Source organism: Equus caballus, chromosome 21 (genome assembly GCF_041296265.1).
Source record: "Equus caballus isolate H_3958 breed thoroughbred chromosome 21, TB-T2T, whole genome shotgun sequence".
Classification (NCBI taxonomy): Eukaryota; Metazoa; Chordata; class Mammalia; order Perissodactyla; family Equidae; genus Equus; species Equus caballus.
The window spans coordinates 65,331,225-65,355,792 of record NC_091704.1 but is presented as its reverse complement, the minus strand read 5'-3'; the positions used below and the strand labels follow the sequence as shown (position 1 = coordinate 65,355,792).

Sequence of the window (24,568 nt, the reverse complement as noted above, 5' to 3'; positions counted from 1 at the left end):
AAAACCCCAAAATCTGGTCATGTAGATATTAGTTTTTTTAAAAATGGATTCTTTTCTCTAGTTAATGTTAACTAGGGACGTTTTCCTGTCTTTCTACAGGAGGAGGATGGCAGAGAAAGAAATTGGAAAAAATCAAGAGAAATTTTTGGGTTGAGATCTTTAGATTTTCTTTTCTCAAATGGAATATTTAAGGGTCAAACACAAGCTAGTCCATCCTGTGCATGGGCACACAGGAGAACACAGTTCATCAGTTTTCACTAGACTCATGACCTCTCGCTGCTTTTCTCTGAGAGAGCGGACAAGTAAACAGCAGCGAGATTCAGCTCTTGATATAACTGTAACATCTTCTCCTCCCAGGAACTGATCAAGACAGACAAGCGGCCTTATTCTCTTGAAAGAAAAAGACAGAACTGTGGACTCCGACCCTGCTGCTCTGCCTGGGGGTGGCAGCTCCAGTGGACTCATGATTCGGCTTGAAATGCAGTTGCATAAGGGATGAGTGTGGGTACGCTGATGCCTGGCTTCCCCAATCTGATGCACAACTTACTTTGCTAAGGTGCACCTGCAAGCTGCTGAGCTAGACACGAGACAATGCACCATGAAAAGGATGAATTGTCTTATGCTTTGCAGGCCACAAACCCCCATTTCCAGAAATACTTATACATATAATACACACACACATAGACACACAGCATGAGCTTGTGTCTTCCTGTGTTTTATCGTATGTCACACTCCTCAAAAAGTCACTGTTAGGGGGCTGGCACTGTGGCCGAGTGGTTAAGTTCGCGCCCCCCGCTGCAGGAGGCCCAGTGTTTCATTGGTTCAAATCCTGGGCGCGGACATGGCACTGTTCATCAAACCACGCTGAGGCGGCGTCCCACATGCCACAACTAGAAGGACCCACAACTAAGAATATATAACTACATGCCGGGGGGCTTTGGGGAGAAAAAGGAAAAAAAATAAAATCTTAAAAAAAAAAAAGTCACTGTCAGAACTCAGAGCTCACTGGGCTAGAGTTGGAAGACCAGTGCCCTTCCAGCTGCATTCTGACTTATGACATGCCCGTTGGCAAGACCCCCAACCCTCTCTGTCACCCACTGAACCATCTGCAGCTGGGGAGAATAATTCCTGTCCTAGGCTAGTCCTGCAGGAAACACAAGTCAGAACAAATTTCAAGCAGCTATTGGTTAACTTTGGGAAAAAGGTGTTATATAAAAGATAGTTGTTAATAGACACCACTACGTGCTATTAATGCTCTCAATAACATTGTGGCTAGGTGGGAGGTCCCTAATGTTATTCCTCAATACTCTGATACCAAAGAAGGCATCATATTATAGATTATCTAGAACCATAGATTCTAAAGATATAGATTCATCTATACATAGATTCATCTAGATTCATCTATATATAGATTCATCTAGAACCATCTAGAAGGGAAATGTAATGATTTTTATTATACATAAAAAGCTTTTTTCTACATAAGAATACCCACTTTGCAGAGTGCTTTAAATTTCACACTATATCGCTATCCCATTTGATTCTTCAGCAATTCGCATGTGTTAGGTGAGAAAGTGGAGTCTAAAAAAGTTTAGTGACCAGGTCGAGAAATAGCACATGCAGGTCTATGATGCGACTGCCAGCCTCTAGGCCCCAAAGCCAGTGCCACTGGGCTCTTTGTTTGAGAATGAGTGACTTGCGTATGGGGTTTGTGAGTGATATATCCAAACATCCCATTTCTACACCAAATCTGCAATTATGCACTTGTGAAATGGAATTAATAACAGTCTGATCCCTAATAATGTTTGAGATTGTGACTTCCCCAAGGGCAATCTTTTGCCAGGGGTCAAGCATTCATGCAGTATTCCAACAGCGAAGTGCTGGTCAAGCGTATGGTGTATATAGGACTTTTGAGTTTCCCAAGCAGCTGGGCCCATATTTTCCCAAATTAAGCTTCAAACCCCACTGTGGTCAACAGTGGACACCTGTCGCAGATGAGAAGCTTGGCCAGGGGAGTGAGGGATGGTGTGGTGGCACCTGGGTTTCCCTGTGTCTGTGGGACTTGCCTTCTCTTTCCCTTCTCCCAGCTGACCTGTGTGATCCTGGAGCCTCAGGACAGAGGCAGCATCCTGAGGGAGCTGGTGCTTTCTGGGAGGACTGCCCAGAAAGGGGATGCCACAGCGCTCCTTCTCGGGGGATTAGCTTTGGACTGAGTGGACGCACGCTTGATATTATTTTCTGTATGATATATATAAATATATCAGATCATATATATATCAAGTATAGAGATATATTCAAATAAAAATAAACTTGTGTCAGATGAATGCAGGAACATCAAATACCAGCATTATCACTGAGTGTTATAATGCACTGAATAATTTATTTTAACCCTGACGGCTGCTTACAAATGTTATCAAGTGGCTCCTCCTCCTTGGATACTGATGAGGTATTCTCATCACAGTAAATCAGTTTGCATCAAAACTCTCTGCATCGTAGGATGCAGGACTCACCAGGATGTTAAGGGCCTGATGCCATTCCACCAGAGGGGATGTAATGCCCTCCAGGCTCCTGTGTCCTCTCTGGGTGGTGCGTCTATAAGGGGCACCAGTGCACGGAGTGTACCCTGGGGCTGCCCTACCTGCGTGTGCGGTGGAACTGGCACCTCTTCAGTGGGACCTTGGCCACGTGCTCCCGCAGGCCCACAAAGAGTACGCTCTGGCTGTGGACAATCTGCAGGCTCCTGATGGGCTCCCTCCGCCTCTCCGGGAAGAGCTCGATCTCTTCCAGCAGACAGCTGCTGGAGGTCTGGGTCAGGGGTGCCCGTACTTTCTTAATGGTGCCATAATCTGCAAAGGTAATAGAGAAGGAAGGACACAAGGTCAGCGGGTCTCTGCAGCCACTCACCAGTTAAGCAGCCAAGGTTCTCCAGCCTAGACTAATCTGAGGAGCTTTTAAAAATGCTGATGCCTGGGTCTCACCTCAGACCTATTCCATCAGCCATGCTGGTTGTGGGGCTAGCAGCCAGTACTTTTTTCAGCTCTCAGCAAAGCTGACAAGCAGCCAGGAATGAGAACCACTCAGCTATCATCTGCCTCGTCCAGTTGCAAGGCTGGAGTCCCAGAGCACAGGAAAGCTTACTGCGGCTCAAAGTAGCCAGCTTGGCACCATCCCATGGAGAAGATCAGGAGAGCGGAATCCTCAGGAGAACATCTTGGATTCCTAGTGTCAGGCGGAGGAGCTGCCTTGCCGCCCCAGGAGGGCAGAGCCCATCATGCGATGGAGAACTGCAGATACACAGGACAGCAAAGGATGCATGCTCTTCCTTCCTGCACAGGAAGTACATCCTTCTCTGTGTCTTCTCCTCCTCTGTCTAGATCATCTGCTTCCTGTTTCTCTCTAATGCTTATCCTTTGGGATGCTCTTCTGGGTCTCGACTCCCCTAATCCTTGTTCCCTGTACTGGCCTGGTCCATTGCTGGTCTGGTTCCCGCCCTGCTCCAGGTTTCTGCTCCCTCACTGCTTGTTTCTGCTCACTTATTTATAAGCTTGGCTATAAGCACTGCCCAAGGATGAGTATCCCCTGAACCACTCAGACTCCCCAGAGAGGGTGTGAGGGACATGGAGAAGGGTCCTTTTAGCCAGTGAGGACCATGGCACGGTAACACTGTGTGACAGGCACACAGACTTGAAACACGTGCTGTTTCCCCTTATAAGCTGTGGTGAGGCCCCTGCTCCAGCCTGCAAATCCAGGGCATGAAACCCAGCCTTCCAGAAGCACCTCTGAGAGCCATCACCAAGATCTTCAAACCACCCTGAAGGCACTCATGGAATAAAACCCATCAGGATCCTCACTTTCAAAACATTACAATTCTTATTCTGTAAACACAGAAAATGAGGCTAAGAAGTTATTTTAAAACCAGAAGAAAATCAGGAACTTTTGGCTTAAAGGCCTCCATTAATCTCAGAATCCATTAATCTCAGAAGACATTAGACAGAAAATATTTGTCAGTTTTCCATTCCTATGGATGGCCTCAGAGACTGAGGCTGTTTACATTTAAAGAGAAAATACAGATGCAGACATAGCTTATCCTGAATTTATTAAAAAATGCATTATCTGAAAGATCTCCAGTGAACATTTATTGATTATGAACTGACTGCATAATAATGTATGCAGTATTAGTAAAACATTGCTTAATTTCATTTTAAGCTAACTGGTTGAATATGTTACTTTTGAGAAAGTTCAAGCATAAATGGAATTACTATGTATGCTGGGGAGATTAAAAACTAAAAACCCAATACCTGTCTTTGAAGGAAGAGTGAGTATGAGTGCATGAGAGGGAGAAGGGGAGAGAGGGAGAGAGAAAGGGGCAGCTGGGGGAAAGGCAGCAGACATTTTACAAATACACATCTCCCAGATCTAAGTATGTAAGAAAATCTTCATGTCTTTATTGTATAAGTCAATGCAATTTTGACCTGGAGACGACAGGTCCCAGTTGTTGGGAAATTCAACCTCAGTGATTTTGGGGTCTTCCTGCCTAGCGTGGTGCAAAGCATCAATAAACATACACAGGACCAAGGCAGTAACAGGGACAAGATGGGAGCTTCAGGGAAGATGACTTCAGCACAGATGTCTTGGCCACAGTGCCCCCCTGAGGAGGCCCCTGCCAGCAGATGGAGGTGCCAGCCTCCTGTACAGCAGGGACAGGCACAGAACCTCTGGCCACCCTTTGGGACATCATGATGACAGGAGACGATGTCTCAGCCAGAGGTCAGGAGCCGGGCCAGGGCAGCAAGCCTTATCTGAGAGCTGAAGTGAGAGACCGGTGGGGCAAAACAGAACATTTCATAGCAATGCAGGGGTGGGGGTGGGACAGAGCAGAGCACATGGGACCCAGCTGGAGCATCGTCACTGTGTGACTGTTATCACACTATTTTCATGGGAAACATGGGTGACAGCACTAAATCTTATTCAACAGTTGAACCCAGACTCTTTGTTGTTTATTATTTACTTTGTTGGTGGATTAATACTCTGAGAAACCTGCCCAAATTAATGATAATTCAAATGTCGATATGCTCACATGTGTTACAAATTCTTAAGCAATTGCAAGGAAAAATTTTAAAAGATGTTTAATAATTTGATTTGTTTAAACAAAACGTTTACAATAAAAACAAGGCCCTTCAACCTCTAACTGCTAGAGGTAATGTAAGCTCTGTGTAAGGCAAACTCTAATGCACATAATTCAGTTATTAGTAGCTGAAAATTAACCATATGTTTGACTTTGGGAGAAAATAGCTGATATTTTTCTAATTTTCCCTGTTCGGGTTACTAGCTAACATGGATTTACTAGCGTTAAGATTCTATTTTGCATTTTGATAGAGATAGTCAAGGATAACAATCTCTCATTTGGTCTGAAAATATGCCTTATAAGAAGATAGGTACTGTTATGGGCTGAGTTGTGTCCCCTCAAAATTCCCCACATTGAAGTCCTGATTCCCAGTACCTTAGAATGTGACTATATTTGGAGACAGGGCCTTTAAAGAGGTGATTAAAACAAAAGGCGGTCCCTAATTCAACAGGACTGATGTGCTTGTAAGAAGAAATCAGGACACAGACATGTGCGCTCGCATGGAAGGACACATCGAGAAGATGGCCACCTACATCCAAGGAGAGAGATCTCAGAAGAAACCAGATTTGTCAATCCTTTGATCTTGGACTTTGAGCCTCTAGCACTTTGAGAAATAGATTTGTGCTGGTTAACGCACTCAGTTTGTGGTACTTTGTTATCTTTGTTATGGCAGTCCTTGCAAACTTGCACAGGGACTCTCCATCAAGAGTAGGAAATACAAAAAACAGATTTTGTTCCAGATAATTTGTTCACACCAGTTTCAAAACTAGACTGTAAATTATTTTCCCACATTTCCCTATGATATTATGACTCAAATTCTCATGCAAAGGCATTATAAATTATGTTATACTGCAATTTTTTTTTACATTGTATGATGACAACATAAGATTCATATTATCAACAGCCTAGTATTTCCAAATATTGTCATTTATTTCACTTAATCCCCTATACAGATGGCCATGGGCTAGAAAAACAGCAGGAGATGATACAGGACATGTAACATTGTGACAAAACTGACACATTTTGATAAACATTATACAGTAATTCATATAGACGGTGCTGCTGCTCACATCTTGATGCTAATGACTCTGGTGATCTTTGGGGGAAAATTAGAGGGAACTAAACAAGCGCTCAGAATGAACTTTCAAGTATCTGAGGAAAAGGTCTTTGATTATAATGAATTTCTTTTTGGAGGATTTTTAGAATTTTAGTCTCACCCAAATTTCAAGAGTTTATGAAAATAAATCTTTAGGAAAGAAGGAAGGCAGAAAGGAAGGAGGGAAGGAGAAAAGGAAGGAAAAGAAACATGATCAGTTCAATATAACATTTATTATTGCTCTGAACAAAAATAAAGTTTTGATTTTTCATACTTGTATATGATTGGATAACCTTCTGCAAATTCATTAAAGCTTGAACAATGAAGCAATTAAACAACACTTAAAGTGAAAGCCACTATACCCTGCATAGCAATTTCAATTCTGATGAACCTGAGAACACTGAGCAATGCAAACGACCCAGAGAAATTAATTCTTCTTAAAAACAGAGCTTGAAGCACTTATAAAACACTGAATAAATACATATTTCCTCTAAGGTGCAATAAAAAACTTAAGAGGGTGGAGTTGTAACAAACTTGACATATATAAAATTTTTTGTTTTGTAAGAAAGGAAAAAAGCCATAACAGGCAACAGAGGGCTAGTTTAGGAAAATGTGCTATAAAGATGCAGGGATTATTGCAAAGCATTGATGGTTACATCTATTGTCTTCACTCCATTCTCGTCCTGTTACTTCTCGAAGTTTTGCTGTCCTTTAAGGGAATGTTTATTATTCAGCTTGCCATGTGCTGAATCCAGTACAGAAATTAAACCTGTGAAAGGGACAAGTGGCAATTCTGAGGACGGTTACCTGTGACAGGGCTGGAGATGGACTGCAGACACCGAGGCCACCAACCCAGGAAGCTAAATTACTTTATTTCCAATTGTGCATTTGACTTCGATTCCCTAGTGCTGTATCCAGAGGCATTTTTAGTGTTTGTCTCATTGACCCAGAGTTACTGCAGAGTAAAAGAAAACCTTTGTGTTTGCATCCATTACTGTTCCAAGCATTATCAGAGAGGTAATGATGAAATGCCCTCTTCCACTTACTGGGCAGCATGTTGCCACAGCAACAGATCATTATATAAAGTTCATCAATTCAGCTCGTCATTACTCCAAAGTAGCAGACAGCTACTATGTTACGAAAGTTCTTTCTTTTAACTTGTAATTGAACACATGAATTAAATTGGTCTTGGCAGTGGGAGCTCAGCATTGCATTTCTTTGGAAAAGGGAACTAAAAGAAGAAAACAGGTTTTTTGGCTAGTGTCTGCCTGAAAAGCAGATTTAATTAACTCAGTTTATCAGATTCAACTAGCAGCTTACTTTTTTCCCCAAAAAGGGTATGTTAGCCAGTTTAAACATTCCTCGTCATAAATTACATGCAGCGTTCTTTTATCCCCAAGTATTATTTTAAACCATATTCCTACATCCTAGCCCTTGGCATGTAAGTTCCAAGGAGTCAGGCGCTGGGGGACATACCATGTCTTGTTCACCGCAATCTTGCTGATGTCTAGGACAGTGCCTGGCACACAGTAGGTACTCAAGCAGAGCACATGGTTCAGTGTGTGGGCCTGGACCCCAATGGCCCAGGTTAGACTCCCGGCTACAGTTCACTCCCATCTTTGTGTCTCCTTCACCCCGGGGCCCAGTTCACAGGTCGGGGGCCACACAGGGAGCTTATCTATGCAGAGGGCTTGGACGGTGCCTGGCACACAGGGCGTGTTACATAAGAATCTGCTATTATTAGTTTCTTGCTACTTTTAGCCTACAGATTATAAGCCCTACTCAAATTTCATCTAAAATGAGCAAGCTCCCTGCCCATGTCAGTACCGGCCACACATAAAGCAGGAGGGCAGATGACAGCTCTGTTACGACAGCCTCTACTGCCTGGCTGGACCAAACCTCAGAAGTGCCTTTCTGTCTTCTAAATCATAAGCTGGTGCTTATAGGAAATTTACCACTGGAGTTTCCTGTGAATAAAAACCATATTACATTTAAAACGAGAGTGCAATTAATAGAGTCCTCTGGGTATCTTTTCCAAAGCTCTCATCTAACCCCACAGCTTAAATCTAACTCTCGTCATTCTGCTAAGGGGGCAATTCAAGTTTCTGGAAGGAAATTACTTGCCTTAGATTTACCGTATCTAAATTACAAAACAGCCACCCAATTGGCAAAGTTGGCAGCCCTTCTCTGACAGTCACCAGGCAGGAACAGAGAATCTAAGTTACCCTCTCACCTGCAGTGGTAAAATTTATATTGTGTCTGGTCCCACTAGTGTGAGTTGGGATGGTTGAGAAAAATCTATGCAAAGCACTTTTGTAACATTAATTTAAAAGAAAAAAGAGAGTTCTCTACTCAAAGGAATAAAATTATTTTGTCATTTTTCTGAACTGCTTCATTATACTAATTATGAACTAGTGGCTGACGTTCCAAGCTATTTGGTAGCTAGCGTTTTCACGTGCTTCCTTTAGGCATGATCTTATCCATCCCTATGGCCTCAAAGCTGATCTGAGGTCTCTATTACTGACTCAAACCTTTGCCTCTAGCTTCAAAGAAGGATTCCTAAGAACTATCAGACCTACCACAGGAAACTAGAACTCAGTATATCCAAAACTGAGCCGTGCCTCCCCTTTGGCTCAAATCTGTCCACGCACTTGAAATCCTGACTTCATTTATTAGCATAAAATTTCAATCTGAGGCATCCTACCCTTCGGCTTCCTATCCTGTCTCTCTACCTACAGCTCCAGGTAATTTAAATTTCTCACCGTTCAGAACATTCCGTGCCTTTCTATATCTGCAGGTTTTCCATATTCTGTGCCTTCTCTTAAGAAGAGCCATCCACACTTTCTCCACCAGGCAACCATCTCCCTACCTTCCAAGAGCCAGTTCCTAGGCCTCCCCTCTGTGGGGTGCTTCTGAGCCCCCCAGGTAAGGTCAGTGTCCCCACATTTCTGTGCCTCTGGGATCCAGAGGAAGAAATGCTTCACCAACATTTGTGGAGAGGATGGGGAAGGGAAAGCCTACACTTATCAACTGGACTTGACGGATGAGCAAGCATCCACCAGGCAGAGAAGGAAATGAGGACATATGAGGGAAGGAGGGTGGCCTGACCAAAGCCCGGAAGATTAGGAGCCGTGGCTCATGGACACAGAGGATTAAATGTTCCTTAGATGGGTGGTGCATTGGGATGGAGCCAGGGAACGATGGTTGGGAAACGGTCCAGTTTACATGTTTGTGCAATGCCACAAATTGGATCAAATGTAATAAAGTGCTAAGCTCTACAAAACACTTCAGCAAGCAATTTGGAATAACGTAGCAGAGCTGAAGAGTCCAGTACTCTGTGAATCAGCAGCTTGAGCTTCCCAACACACGGGCCACGAATAGGTTACAAATACCCCATGACACAGATCTCCTCCACTCATGGGGCAGAGTGTGCAGCTTTGCCCTACTAGGCTGGTCCCCCATGACTGCAAGCAACCTTGATGTCTCCAGTGTGCCATACATAGAATGTCATTTTCTATGGTTGCCGTGATTGGGAAGCCCTGCCCTGGACAAAGTCCTACCCAGACAGGGACACATGTAGCAGCACCCCTTATAACAGCAAGAAACTGGAAACCACTCAAATGCCGATCAACAAGACTACCTCAAATTCAGGCACATGGTGTAAAACTGTACAGCAGCAAAGATGAAGGGACTTTAGTTGTGTGCAAGGACGACTCACTCATAAAAGAAAAAAGTTTAACAAAATCTTAAAAAGCAACGCTTAGGAGAATAAATACAAATGCATTTATCTGAAATTCAAAATTATATAAAATTAAGCTACGCTATTTAGGGTATAACATACGATGAAATTATAAAGAAAGCAAGGAAATAACAAAAACAAAATCCAGGGTAGTGGATCCTTTGGGGAAGAGGGCATGGGTTTGGCGGGGGTGCAGACGGTGCTTCACAACTCCCTGTGGGACTGCTGTTTGATTTGGCTGGTGTGGGCATGTTATTGCTCCTTATCCTAACATGTATATCTACAATAGTTTTATGTTTGTAGTCTATAATTACTCAAAAAAACTTCTTTAAAATGGAAAACTACTATATAGAATGCAATTCCTGACCTTTGCAAACTTACCCTTTTAGGTGGATGGGCACACCTATCTCTTATACTACATGCTATCCCCCCACACACTCACACAAACACATGATAGGAAGCTAATTTTAGACACAAACATATTAAAGGAGTACATGCTTCTATTCCCTAAGGGTCCTCTTGGGAAGTACCCAGTTCTTCTTTGGAGGGTGTCCTGAACAGGCCTCGAGGTGCTACCCCTTCATCCACTCTGTGGACCTGGATATCAGCGGGGGGTGTGGGTCAAAGAAGAAGGGCTCCACATGAAATAAGCATTGGAATTCTGTTGGGATCCTACTAAGAAAGAATGAAAGTTAAAGGAGTAGGAGAGAGAAGCCAGGGAGATGGCAGAAAGCTGCTTGCTCCTCAAGAAACCTTCCCAGTGATCATCGAACCTTCCACAATGTCTTCTGAATTTGTACACTTGCTCTGCCTTGTTCTTTTTACAGACAGCCTTGTGAAGGAGCTGAGTTTGTGTCTAATAGCATGAGAAAAACATTCTATATGAGAGTTGACAGGAGTTCATAAGCATAAGCCCAGGAACTAATTATCAGAAATTGTGGGGAGGGCTGTGGACTTCAAGAGGCATGAAATTGGGAGGCTGAAATAAGGAACCAAATACCCAAGGGGAAGGAAAGCCCCAGCTAACACCCAATGGGCAGCCATGATATACGTTACTAAATGTTCCTCTGCAGGGACATAGGCTTACAGAGTGGCTCCCCGAAACTTTCTTGGATGCAGATTTGTTTGTGATCTATGTGGCGTCCTAACTGAGTTCTTAAGTAGAAGACATATTATGAGTCTTAGCAAAATTCAGTTTTTCTCTAACTAGGATTTGTGTGTTTGAGAGGCAGCCCAGTCTGAACACCAGTTACACATCCTCCAACCATGAAGGTCATAGTGAGGGTCCCCAGCAGAGAGCAAGAGACAGAGGAGTGGGGGAGGCAGCAGGTCAGTGCCTGCAGATGGGGCAAGAGACAGAGGAGTGGGGGAGGCAGCAGGTCAGTGCCTGCAGATGGGGCAAGAGACAGAGGAGTGGGGGAGGCAGCAGGTCAGTGCCTGCAGATGGGGCAAGAGGGAGTGGGAACATGTCAAAACTCAGACACTGGAGAAAAGACTGGATTGCAGATCATGAGAGAAGATGTCAGAGACCTGTTCACTAAAACTGGGTGAGAGGTTGGAGCCCAGCCATGGTAAGGTGAGCTGGCACTGAGCCTGGCCCCTCCTGCTCCTGGCACACCCTGTGCTCAAGGCGAGGAAGGCCCAGAATCCCAGGAACCTGGAGGTGCAGGTTAAGGGACCCCAGTTTGGAAAGTTAGAGATTTGTGAAGACAAGCTGCCAGGTGAGTCATCACAGGTCAGCAACTCAGTAAAGACCAAGACAACTGGCTCCTATCCCGTCCGTGCAGAAAGGAATTAATGCTGCCACAAATATTTTAAAAAATGCCAACATTGTGTAATCAATTTCTAATTGAAAGAAAAAGTCTAGACTTTTACTCAAAGAGCAGCTGCTCATTGTGAAGACTGCCTTTAAAGACCCAGTTTTGCAAGGACAAGTCAAGGCCTCTGTGGTTGACATTACTTTTCACTTTGAAGCAGCGCCCTTTTGCTAAGGACAAGGTCAAATTTTAAAAATTAATTAAGTGATCATATCAATGAAGACCTAAATGAAGCAGCTACCCTGACAATTAATCTTAGAGATCACTGTAAATACTAAGGGTAGGAATTTTTCTTTTTTATTTCAAAATCCCATAATGTACTTGAGTACTGACAATTAATTATCGGATTTTTTTTTTTTTTACCATTGGCACAGATACATGAAAATTGAGACCTAAAAAACCTCACATCTGTTCTGGAGGTGTGAAAACCACTCTCTACTTGTCTTAACTCAGGGTCACTCTAAGAGACTTTTACTAATTGTAGACAACTCTCAAAATTTTAGCCTCACATGGGACAAAGGGCATGGTAATAAAGCTTAACACATTTTCTAGTTAAAGAAAGAAATCCTCTTTCTTGACCAAATTTTCCTTTCCTTTCTCTCACATTTAATTCTCTAAATAAAAAAATTACATATTTAATAAGTTTCATTATACTCAGGGCACAAGAGTTAGACTAAAAATAAATGAAGAGAACTGCCCTTCTGAGCATTGTTTTAATCTCCAAATGCTGTAAAAATTTCAAACAGAGTCAAGCTTTTGTAGCCTTCAGAAATCCACAAAGTGATGATAATTATTCACTTGGTCAGAAAGTTAATTAATTTGCATTGAATGCTCTTAAATGGAGAAACAAAATTAAAAGCTCAGAGTTTTTTCTTTCTTTTTTCTTTCATATTTGGGGTTAGTTAAAATAATGACAATGGGGCTAAATGATTGGAAGGACGGCTGGATGGACAGATGCAGACGTCTCCCTGCTTTCTATCCACCCATTCATTCAGAATTTATTTAGTACTTACCAAGGTCAGCTAATGCAAAACAGGGGAAGGAACTTTTTTCTCCATATTGATTTTTCTTTGGTCTACAAGAGTAATGCCTGCTGCCTACATAATTATAATTTCAAGAATTCTTGACTTTAGGAGTTGATTAGGTTCAGGCTGCCTTGATTCTTAATACAGGGTCTCATTAGCAAAAGTCACATCCTCAGCGTCTCTGGGGAAATGTTCATTTATTCAACGGGTAAGTCAGACAGGTAGGAACAACATTTGCCCCAGAGGACATTAGCTTGAAACATCATCCCATTCTTAACACTATGAGAACTGTGTGGTTCCTTCATAAGAACTTCTGCAGCATCTTTTTGTAAAGACGATTCTGTTTAAAGACTATAAAATACCCTATTTAAGAAACATGAGTTTGGCCATCTCCATGTTTCAAAAAGGAAACATTATAATGAAAACATGATAAAGCAACAAACAATTGGACAGCCTTTGAACCTTGCTGTGGGATTATGCTATTTTATGAAAGAACCAAATTAAAAGAAATTCTGATGCTGACATCTCTGTGGATGACAAACGCAGTTTCCCCACATCCAGAACAGGTTTGTTTGCAGACGCGGGCACAGTCAATAATTGCACCACCATCGAGCTGTTTCCCCAAATCTCAGTTTGCTCCAGGCATCCTGGTGGAAGGAAATGCGCTGTGTTAATTCATCATGACGATCTGAGGACAGTCTGCTTCCTCTAATGGGTTCCAGGTGGGAATTACAATATTAATACGCCCACCTTGCTCCCTACACCTTAGCTCGCTCTTACTCTCAGCTCTGTCAAATCTCTTCGTTTTACACTAAGGGATTTCTCTACCTACATCTCTTCTGCGAAGGCTTATTTGCAAAGAAATGATGAGGTGTTTTTTCTTCCAGTCACTCTGCTGTGTAATGACTTCTGGAGGAAAGCCCATACATAATGTCATTGTTAATGATATGTCATCATGCAGTGGAGATGGCGCTTTTTCCTTCCTAGTCCTTCTGACTGCACTGCTGTCTGCTTTAGAATTTAATTACCTAGAGGCCAAGGCCTAAATCTGCTTAGTAATGGTTGGTCATCACTGCCAGGCAGGGGACATATATACAAGCTAGCAAGGACGGTGGAATGTGCATAGATAAAGATGTTCAAAACCAAGGCATAAACAATCCTACAAGTAATTTGGCTGCTCTGATCAGATGTGGTTCCGCTTCGGGCCAGGCAGCCGGACACCTCTGGAAAGCCCCTGTTACCATGTCCTCCATGTTACAGGTAATCATTATAGAAAGATTTCCTCTGAAGACACAATTCCTTTTGAGGGCGAGAGACGACAGCACTCTGGCCCTCTGAGAGGAGCCCGAGATTTCCTGGGGCAAAGATCCAATTCGCTAACACATCATAACAGAATCAAATTATTCCAGATTTTACGGTACTCAGAAGAATTTTGTTTTCTGATTTAACAGCCCAGAGAATGACTGTGGTGGGCCGGTTGACAACAATTTCACACATTACGCTAATGCCCACCAGCGACGTGGAGGTGTGGTGGTGTTCTCAAATTCTGTTTCTTGCATTCCCGAAGGGATCACAAAACCTCAAGCCAATCCTTTGTGTCCACATCAACTCTGAGCAGTGGGGAGTCTTATTTATTTATTTTTTGAGCAAGATTAGGCCTGAGCTAACATCTGCTGCCAATCCTCCTCTTTTTGCTGAGGAAGACTGGCCCTGAGCTAACATCCGTGCCCCCATCTTCCTCTACTTTCTACGTGGGATGCCTGCCACAGCATGGCTTGACAAGCAGTGCCATGTCCGCACCCGGGATCTGAACCGGTGAACCCTGGGCCGCCAAAGCAGAACCTGCAAACTCAACTGCTGCGCCACTAGGTCAGCCCCATCTGAGCAGTGGAGAGTCATTTTTTGTGGGAATCCTCAGTGTTCCCCAGTGGTCCTGGAATAACTGGGGGTCAGAGAGGCAGCACCCCCTGGAGGAGAGATGCAGTTGCCTCACTGCCTACAGGGGGTCATCAGGAGGATTCTGCCAGGGCTGTGTTTATCCCTTCCATCAGGAAAAGAAGGTCACAGTACAAAGAAGAGAGAGAGCAGAGATGGCGGAGGGGTGCAAGCCGAGATGAAATATACGGCATTTTCCCTTGCCCTCCTCTTCTATATTACAGAACTTTTTTTCAGTGCAACCATGTGCTCATGGAGCACTGGCGCCAACAGAAAATGACTTCATTCTGCCACGAGCAGTGCAGCCAGGTCTGGATACTCCGACATAGAACAAATAATCAATCCAATCGGCCAGCTGAAACCAGAGGAAGAGTTGTTTTTCTCTTTAAATTTGAACAACCCTAATAACTGTAGGACGAGCTGTTTGCCCCAAGGAGAAACATCTCATATTTAACTTTAAATTTTCAAAATTGAAGCTTATAGAGTGAGGTTTTTCCCTTTCATTTGTTTGTTTTTTTTGGGCAGGGTTAGGGTTAGAGTTAGGGTTAGCATTAGGCTGGGTAGCATGTGTGGGGTGGGGAGCATCAAGAGACCTTCTGTGGTAGGCAGATTTCTAAGATGGTCCCTTTAATTATACAGCCCTCTCCCTTTGAGTGACCAGACCTGTAAACACGATAGTATGTCACTCCTGGGATTAGGTGACATGATACGGCAACAATGGAAGGATTCTGCAGAGGTCATTAATTTCCAAAATCAGTTGATTTTGAGTTAATCAAAGTAGGATTATCCTTCCTGGGCCTGACTTAATCAGGTGCAAACCTTTAAAAGAGGGACTGGGCCCTCCCTGAGGAGAGAGGCTCTTTGCAGCCTGGAGGGAGTAAGCGGTCAGGTTGGAGAAGACTGCGTGGGAAGAAACATAAGGAGACCTGCAGGACACGAGAGTGGCCTGTGCCAACAGCTAGCAGCAGCCCTCAATCACACTGTCGTAAAGGAAATCAACTCTGCCAACAGCCTGATTGAGCTTGGAAGTGGATTCTTCACCAGTCAAACCTTCAGATGAGACTGCAGCTTTAGCCAAAGTCTTGATTGCAGCCTGGTGAGACCCTGAGCAGAGGACCCAGGTAAGCAGTGCCTAGGCTCCTGACCCATGGAAACGATGAGATAACAATATAAGTTGTTCAAACTGCTAAGATTATGATGATAAGTTACAGAACACAAAACATAAATCTCTGAATATCCTATTTAATACTTTGTTAATACATATATTTGGATAAAATCTTTTTTAAGAGATTTTGTATGAAGCATTTTTGTATGAAGAGAAGTAGTTAACAAATGTTGGTAACAATTGTAAAATGTATTTAATATAGCCAATTAAATGGATGAGAATGGAGTAGCATTAAATTGGAGTTTTATTACCTATGGAGACCTATGTTCTTAAGATCAACTAGAAAAATCTTTTTATAATAACGCTTGCAGGCTCACCATCAAATTAGCAGACAAGTGGGTCTTCTCATAAGTGAGTTATCCAGGAGAAAAGTATCTGCTAAAACTGCTTCAGCATGTTCCTAAATGATGTACTCCAATACCTGGTGCCCCACACTAGATTCACTTGACCAAACATTCATGGAGAACGTGGTTCGAATGTTCCTCTGCAGAAATGGAGACTTGGACTTCCGAAAACAAGAGAACTTGGGGACATTACTAAAACCTTGTTGAATGATGGCACCATTTCACACAGAAACAACAGTCTACTAACTGGATACTTGTACGAGCAGGAGGACAGCAGGTCCAGGATCAGGAGACTACTGTGTTTAAACTCCAGTAACTGCCATGAAACCTGAAGGAGTTATATCAAAAATGTGCATCAGGCAGGATTTACATGAAAACATGAGGTAAAGAGAAATGCTTGCTATTTCTTTTGTCCGCAGACTGCAATGCTTTACTACCTGGGGCGATTTCTGATCAATACCGATCATGGGGAACCTGAGGACGGCAGGAAGACTTACATGGGTCTAAAACAAAGAAAGGCAGGGAGAGAGAAAGCAGACCGAGAAGAAAACAGTAAAATCGGCTACTCCATAAAGACAGAAGGGGATTGCATCACATTTAGAGTGAACTGGGATATTTATTAATTCATAGCATAAAATTTCGTATTATTTTGTGGATGGGAAACTAGGCATAAGCTACTAAAATTATTCTGAAAGATGTTTTAAAAAAAGACACAGTAAAATACAAGAATTAGTGTTCCTATATTTAGTAACACAATTAGTTGTGTTTATACCATTTTAAGTGGTTTGGTATACATTTAATTGTTTCCAACAGTAGAATTTCATTTTAATTGGGCCTGACATAAACTAACACTGAATACTCATTTTGTTCATTGAGTTCAGGACACTGAACTCAATGTCAGGGGAAAAGGAGAAATCCAGGCTACTCTTGAAATTTGGCTGGAAGATCAGATGCAAAACAACACAGCCAGGTGGATTAGTGTCCCAGGGCTGCTGTAACAGAATACCACGATCTGGATAGCTTAAAGCAACCGAAACTTACTATCTCACAGTTCTGGAGCCTAGAAGTCTGAAATCAAGGTGTCGGTAGGGCCCTGCTCCCTGAGACTCTGGGTAAAATCCTTGCTTGTCTCTTCCTAGCTTCTGGTGGTGCCTGTCTACCACTGGTGTTCCTTGTCTTGCAGCTGCGTCATTCCAATCTGTCTGTGTTGTCACATGTCATTCTTCCTGTGTGTGTCTCTACCTTCTTCTTATAAGGACAGGAGTCCTATAGGACTAAGGGTCCACCTTGCTCCAGTATGATCTAAGCTTAACTAATTACATCTGCAAAGACCCTATTTCCAAACACGATCACATTCTGAGATATTGGTGGGCTAGGACTTCAACATATCTTTTGGGGAGGACACAATTTAACCGGTAACACCAGGTAATTCATATTTTCCTACACTGCTATTATTCACTACAATTATTTTATCATTAAACTAAAAAATCATTAAATGTTATCAAATAAGCCTTCAAACTTTATAATGCTCCCTGTACGTCTATGGGAACCCCTTACATAGATGGGCACATACAGAAAAAGTCCAGATTAGGCCTGGGTTTCCAGTTTCCAGTGACAAGGACAGAATTTGGAGTGATTGTAAAACATCTTTCCAGTATCGGATTTTCACAATTGAATGCCTGCCCGTGACACTTAGGTAGCTGCAGAATTGATTATAAATACTGAGGGAGATATTGATAGTAATGGCAACAGTAAATGTATTACTTAATGTTGGGTGCCCGAAATGATCTCCGTAGGGCCTCTCAGGTCTTACACACTTTAGTGAAAGAGAATGTGGAGGTCTGTCCTTACTTGGCTGTCTCATCTACCTCTCTTTAGAAAGGGAGCTGAAAGGCTAAGAATTAGGTGCTGGAAGAATCTATACACAGGGAGATAAGAAAGTCAGGAATGGGATTTCAGCTTTTGTCGAGCTCGTTGACAATTGTTACTCTTGCAGAAGAAATTTCTAGAGTAGACAAAACACTGTTTATTTCTTTGTTCTTTTCTACAAGCTCATTTTCTACAAGCCTTATGGATTTCAATAAAGATTAGTAGGAAATAATAAAAATGCCATGTTCTGTATTAAAAATATATTTGGAAGAGAAGAAAGGGAGGGCAGGATAGAGTCATTGTCTATATATTTTCCAGGGTACTCATGGAAAAGCTAAGTGGACAGCATGAGGGCTGGGCTCCCACCTGCAGGGAGCATCTCCTTTCTCTTCCCTTGGGCGACGCTGACCCCAACCCCTCACGACCCTCCAAACCTCACCCGTTTGGTGACCCCTTCTCTTGCACAGTCAATCTTCCTTCTCAGTGAGATGATTCCCATCAGTGTTATAAATTCATAAAAGCCAGATTCGTGAGGTTTAATCTCTACTGAAAACAGCCGAGGTGTTCCATTACAAAAAACCAAAGTGTTGAAAGTGAAATTCCAGGCTTCACCTCCCACCTCCTGAGAATCATTAAACATGATGGATCTCATTTGTTGCCCTTAGACGTGAGTTCTTAACATGGAAACCCTTGCCTCCTCCTACTCCTTCTTCCTGCTTTATTATTTCCCCCACCCTACATTTAATGTAACTATTTTGTTGTTTGTATCTCTCTCTAAAATACTCTAAGCTTTTTGAGAGCAGGCAATCTGTCTGTTGTGTTCCATGCTGAATCCTCTCTAGGGGAATTTGACATGAAACCTTCAGTTTCTCCCTTCTCAGAAAAGGTGTTGGCAATACTCAACTGTCCAAACCAAAAAAAAAATCAGGAGTCATTCTTGGTCTTACCTGTCTGCTCACCTCTGCATACATCCAGACATGTACTGAATCTGTTAACTTGTCTCCATGAAAATACCCAAGAGTGGTGTTTCTCAAACTTTTTTTCTGGCAAAGAAACTTCTCACATTTTTTGTTCCTGTAATTGTCCTCCAGCTCATGACATTTTAATATTAAAGATTGTATATGTGTTTATGCACTGCATGTATATCTGTGCTTTATACATAAAAATAAGAGTTTTTACTCCATCAAGAACGAATTTTTTTTTTTGAGGAAGACTAGCCCTCAGCTAACATCTGCCACCAATCATCCTCTTTTTTGCTGAGGAAGATTGGCCCTGTGCTAACATCTGTGCCCATCTTCCTCTGCTTTATATGTGGGATGCCTGCCACAGCACGGCTTGACAAGTGGTGCGTAGGTCCACACCCAGGATCCAAACCCACAAACCCTGGGCTGCCGAAGCAAAAACTGCAAACTTAACCGCTGTGCCGCTGGGCCGGCCCCCTCAAGAACTAATTGCTGCCTCCTTGGGGGCAATACTGCCCCAGCTGAGAACACACGCCATTGTGTCCAGCACCTCTGCCTGTCTACTAGCCAAGTCAGCCACACTAACCTCCTCCTGGACCTCATTTATGACTGAAATAGCCTTGACCACAGACTAGTTTTCATTACGCAATCACAATGCAATAACATGTTAGTACAACGCCACTTTATTTTTACATAATGGTGAATCTTGCAGCAAAATCCCACTGACGTTGTAGGAAGAAATTTTACCCCAAATCTCACCCTGTTTCTACCCTTGCTGCCATTCTCCAATTCATTCTCTAGGAATCATGGACAGCAATCTTGGAAACATTTATTGAACCATGTTACTTCCTTTCTTTACAAAATTTTCAGTTTTATTGTTATTATTCTACTTGGATTTAAATCTGAGTTTCTTAACATGGTCCATAGAACTTATCTCTCTCTGCCTATATTTCTGGCCATGCAACTCTACAGGCTTGAGAAATTCCCCCTCACTGTGATGCCTAGAAAGCAGAGCGTGAAGCAAGGATTGAGCTAATGCATTATTAGGGGTAGAATCCCAGGGCTGTGTGAGTGTTGCAAGAAATGGAGCAGGAAAGAATAGGAAGTAATCTCATGTGAGGTGTCACCGTGGGGCCACTCCGTTATGTTGAACCACAAAGAGACATCTGCTTGGCTATGTGAAGGCCTTGCTTTGGACAATCCATGAGGGAAAAAGAGAAAGGAAATTTATTCATTGGTTCCTTCCCATACCCTGCCTCTCATTGGTTGCAGCTTACCTCACAGGGAGTTAACTGCCTGCACTTCTGGGTCGCATCTCCCAACCCCTTTAGCGCCTGCTTGAGAAGCCAGATTTCATGCCAGCAGTGTGAGTCTCATCCAAGTGCAGAAGTTGCAGGAGGGGCCTAGCTACCAGCTGGTCAGCATAATGTGGAAGAACCTCATGGTCCTGCCCAGGAATCTCTCAGCCACAGGGGCAGCTGAGAGAACAAATGACTGAGGGTCCAGGATAGAGCAAAACCAAGAGAATCTGAGGAGGTGCTCAGGAGGTGTCCCATTCACGGACCATCTCTAAGTTCATGGACACACTACATTCTACCAACTCTCAGAGCCCTTGCTTACCAGCACGTTCTACAGAACTTCTTAATTTTTCTTTACCTGAAATTCAAATGGATTCTCAGCTCACCACTTATTCTTTCTCCATGACTTCTTTCCTAAAGTTTTTGGATAGCCTTTATAATGTTTCATTTTTACATTTCAATTCCTCGGAAATCAAGAAGAAACCTATATGCTAGATCATTAAAAAATGATATACTTTATCTTTTTATTCTGATTCATTTTATTTTGAATTAAATTAATTTGAATTACATTTTATTCTGAATTAAAACTTGCAAAAGAAGAGATCTTCAAAATGTATTATTCAGTGCTGTAAGAGAGAAATGAAAAGATTCAAAACTTGGTTGAGACATGAAATTCGTAATTTATAGAGGTCCTAAAGTTAGAATTGTCAAGGTAGTCTAAACAAACTTAAATACCATCTATGTAACCAGCTGCCAGAAGGACTCTGTGCGTGAGTCCTTCCCTGCATGTGGTTTGGAGCAGGGATCTCTTCAGGATTCCGTGAATCCATGGGTGTTTCCCTGCCAGAAGGGAGCTTCACCCACTGCAAAGTCCTCTTCTTCTTGAGTTCAACAAACAACCTGACTAATGAGACATGGAAACTGCAGAAGAGTTCTATGTATGGCATCTTCCCCCATCAGCCAACCTATAATTTGAGTGAGCAACACCTTGATGTCTGCCATGACTCAATCTGTAAATAGGCAGTAGATGGAAACAAAAGCAAAAAATCAGGTCTGTAGAACAAAAAAGTGAATCTCTGTAAGACATATTTGCTGAATGGCACGCGGTGCATCACTATAAGAATGAGAGCTGCACACCTGGAGACAGGATCAACAGCCTGGCATAACTGTGGCTCCTGCGCCTGAGTCCATTCCCTCATTATGGTGCGGAGGGGGCTGGGGAAGGGGGAGGCAGGGGAGGGCAGAAGCCCAATCCTGAGATCGCTCAAAACAGACTTGGGCAAACAAATTTCTAGAACACTGTACTGTTTAAAAAGCCATAGATGTTGACTAGAATTTCATCTCAGATCTATCATTTATCTAAGTTGGTCCGTTTTGATTTGATTTAGATTCCGTTCAAATATACCATTTGTAACAAAAATCGTCAAATATTTATTCCTGTGGGTATGTTTTAAATAATATTAGAACAAGGAGCTCATTGCCATGGACTGAATGTGTGTCCTCCTAAAGTTCATGCTGAAACCCTAATCTTCAAAGCAATGACATTTGGAGGTGGGGCCTTTGGAAGGCACTTCGGTCATGGGAGTGGAGCCCTCACGAATGGGATTAGTGCCCTGATAAGAAGAGACACGAGAGAGATGATCTCTGTCTCTACCATGTGAGGACACAGCAAGAAGACAGCCATCTACAAACCAGGAAGAGGGCTCTCCCCACGAACCAAACTGGCTGCACCCTGATCTTGGACCTCCATGCTCCAGAACCGTGAGAAATAGATTTCTGGTGTTTAAGCCATGCAATCCATGGCATTTTGTTACAGCAGCCAGAACTGACTGAGACACTTGTCAAAACTGAAGTGAAGGAGAGTGTCCTAACAAGTCATCAGAAGCTCATCATGGAAGCAAACATCACCTTCTACAGCTTTGGTGGTGGAATAGGTCAGAATTCTCAGATTGAGGCCTCAGGCTGTGCTGCACTGAGCTTCCCAGGTCTGCTCAGGATCAGCCCCATCTCCCCTTTACCATCCCCCCTCCAGGTACTGATAAGGAACCCAACTGTCTCCTAGAATTCCAAGATGACCCTAATCTCTGTGGCATCACCAGAACATTTATGTAGGAAAATTCTTGGGAAGGTCCAGTTCATTCACTCCTCTACCTACCACATGCCAGGCACCCTGGGGGGCATTAAGGATAAAAATGGCAGAAAAAGAAACACATGTCCTCCCTACACTCTAGTGAGCAAGACAGACACTCGCGATGGTAATTCTATGTCTTTTGTTAAAACAAACAACAAACAAAAATCCCTTCCTTGACCTCCCATCACCTCAGGCTAATGCACCCATGCTCTAGCCCCTTCAAAGAACAGCTTCTGGAAGACCGGCTCACAGAAGCTGTTTCCACCTAACTCCCTCCTTGTCCTCCCCACTCCTCCCTCAGACTGGCCTTTAGGGACACCAGCGGCTTCCATTTGCCAATCTGATGTTCACATCTCTGTTCCTACCTTACTGGACCACAGGGCAGCACTGTCCACAGCTGACCGCTCCTGCATCTGGCCCCTTTACTGTTCCTTCCTCATGTATGGCCAGTTCTTCCTCCCCAGTCAGCTCTCAGCTTAAATGTCATCTCTGGCCGATCCTCACCAGCCAAGAACAGGAGCGTCCCTATCTCCCGCTGCCCCGTCAGTTTCCTCACATCCACCGCGTAGCTGGTCATCACCTCTCTCACGTTTTCCTCAGTGGGTGGTTTATTATCTGAAGCTCCAGGGGAGCAGGATGCTGCCAGTCTGTCCACCATCTTACTCATCAGTGCTCAGAGGAACCACAAAATAGCAACAATTCAATCAATCTCAGTGATGTCACAAATAAAATCAACCAACTGATAGATATATTATCAACAACAACAAGAATGGAAATCGTACTCTGTGAGAAATATTCTGCCAATTATGCAGAACACTGGACAGAAGATGTGGGGATGGGGGCAGATTCTACAGTTAGGAAGCTCTATAGGGGAGGGCCTGAAGGCAAGAAAAAGCTGGGCAAGTGTGTGAACTGAGGGCCACTGAGGCTGGCCTCAGGCACCGTTCACTGTCTGTATCATAAACTGAGATGGAACGTGCCTGCAACACGTGAGTTACTTGGAAAGTGAACAGGTCTAGCTGTCACTGATAATTTGATAAACATTGTTGCCTATGTTTTCTGTAAAATGTTTTGTTATTTGTGCCCCCAAACATATTCTTTGGAATGCTTCTATGTGCCATCCTACAACAGGAATATCTTGCTGTGAGCACTGTTTTTGAACCAATCAGAAATCACTATGCAATCCCAGGAAAATACTTCACCCAGCAATGTCCTCCCACAAATTCCACTGTCTTAAATTTCCAAATTAAAATGGCCTTGCCAAGAAGAGATTTATGTTATAAGCAGTTAAGGAACAATAGTTAAGAAACTAGGCATTGTCTTTCCAATTAAAATTATGACTAATGTAGTGAAAAGAGAGAGCGAAATTAAGATTTACACTAGGAAGCCGAGAGGATGATGAAGATAAGGGGGCATCGCAGGTTCTGCTTCTTGTGAGGAAAGCAGACAGACCCAAAGCTTGACATTGAAATAGTATGTTTAGAACTCAAATCAGAAGATGGTAGAAAAGTCTTCAAGGAGAGGAGAATTCCTACCTGTGGCCAAATAGATGATGTGGACGAGCACGTCCCTGCCCTGCACCACGTCGACGGCCAGGTGGGAAAAGCGGCTGTTGTCCTCCATGAAGGAGGGCACTGCAGTCACTGGCTGCACGACCTCATGCATCAGGATGAACTTCTGAGCATCCTGCAGGTTCCTTTCCGTCAGGTTCACGTACAGACCTTGGTCCACCGTGCCGCACTGCAAGGGAACACAGGTCATTAATGGAACCAGCCACCTGGGCACCTACAGCTGATCCCGGCCACCCAGACGGAGGCAGACTTGGAAACTGAGTACCTGAAAGGTGCAAACATGCTAACTTTTCCATTTTCCCCAAAGTCTCCTCCTAGTGTCCCTTTCATTTCAGATTTGAACTCATCATATTTGGGGACTCTCTCAGCTCTACCATAAAATGAACGATCGGAAGGTAAAGTGGAGGAGTCATTGCTAACTTTAATCTGAACAGCATATGCATAAAAACTCCTCATCACCTGCTGAGTCACTTGGGAGCTGTCTGGCTAAATGT

General features: G+C 43.2%; 1 protein-coding gene across 2 annotated transcripts in view; it reads right to left on the bottom strand.

Annotated features, from left to right (window-relative positions):
• The window catches only part of SEMA5A (semaphorin 5A), a 460,360-nt gene that overhangs the window by 107,457 nt on the left and 328,335 nt on the right, over positions 1-24,568 (bottom strand). For both annotated transcript variants that reach the window (XM_070246052.1, XM_023625852.2), the window contains exons 11-12: positions 24,039-24,243; positions 2,636-2,843 (exon numbers count right to left, since the gene is read on the bottom strand). In XM_070246052.1, the coding sequence (XP_070102153.1) occupies positions 2,636-2,843; positions 24,039-24,243 (413 nt within the window). The remainder of the gene's footprint in view (positions 1-2,635; positions 2,844-24,038; positions 24,244-24,568) is intronic.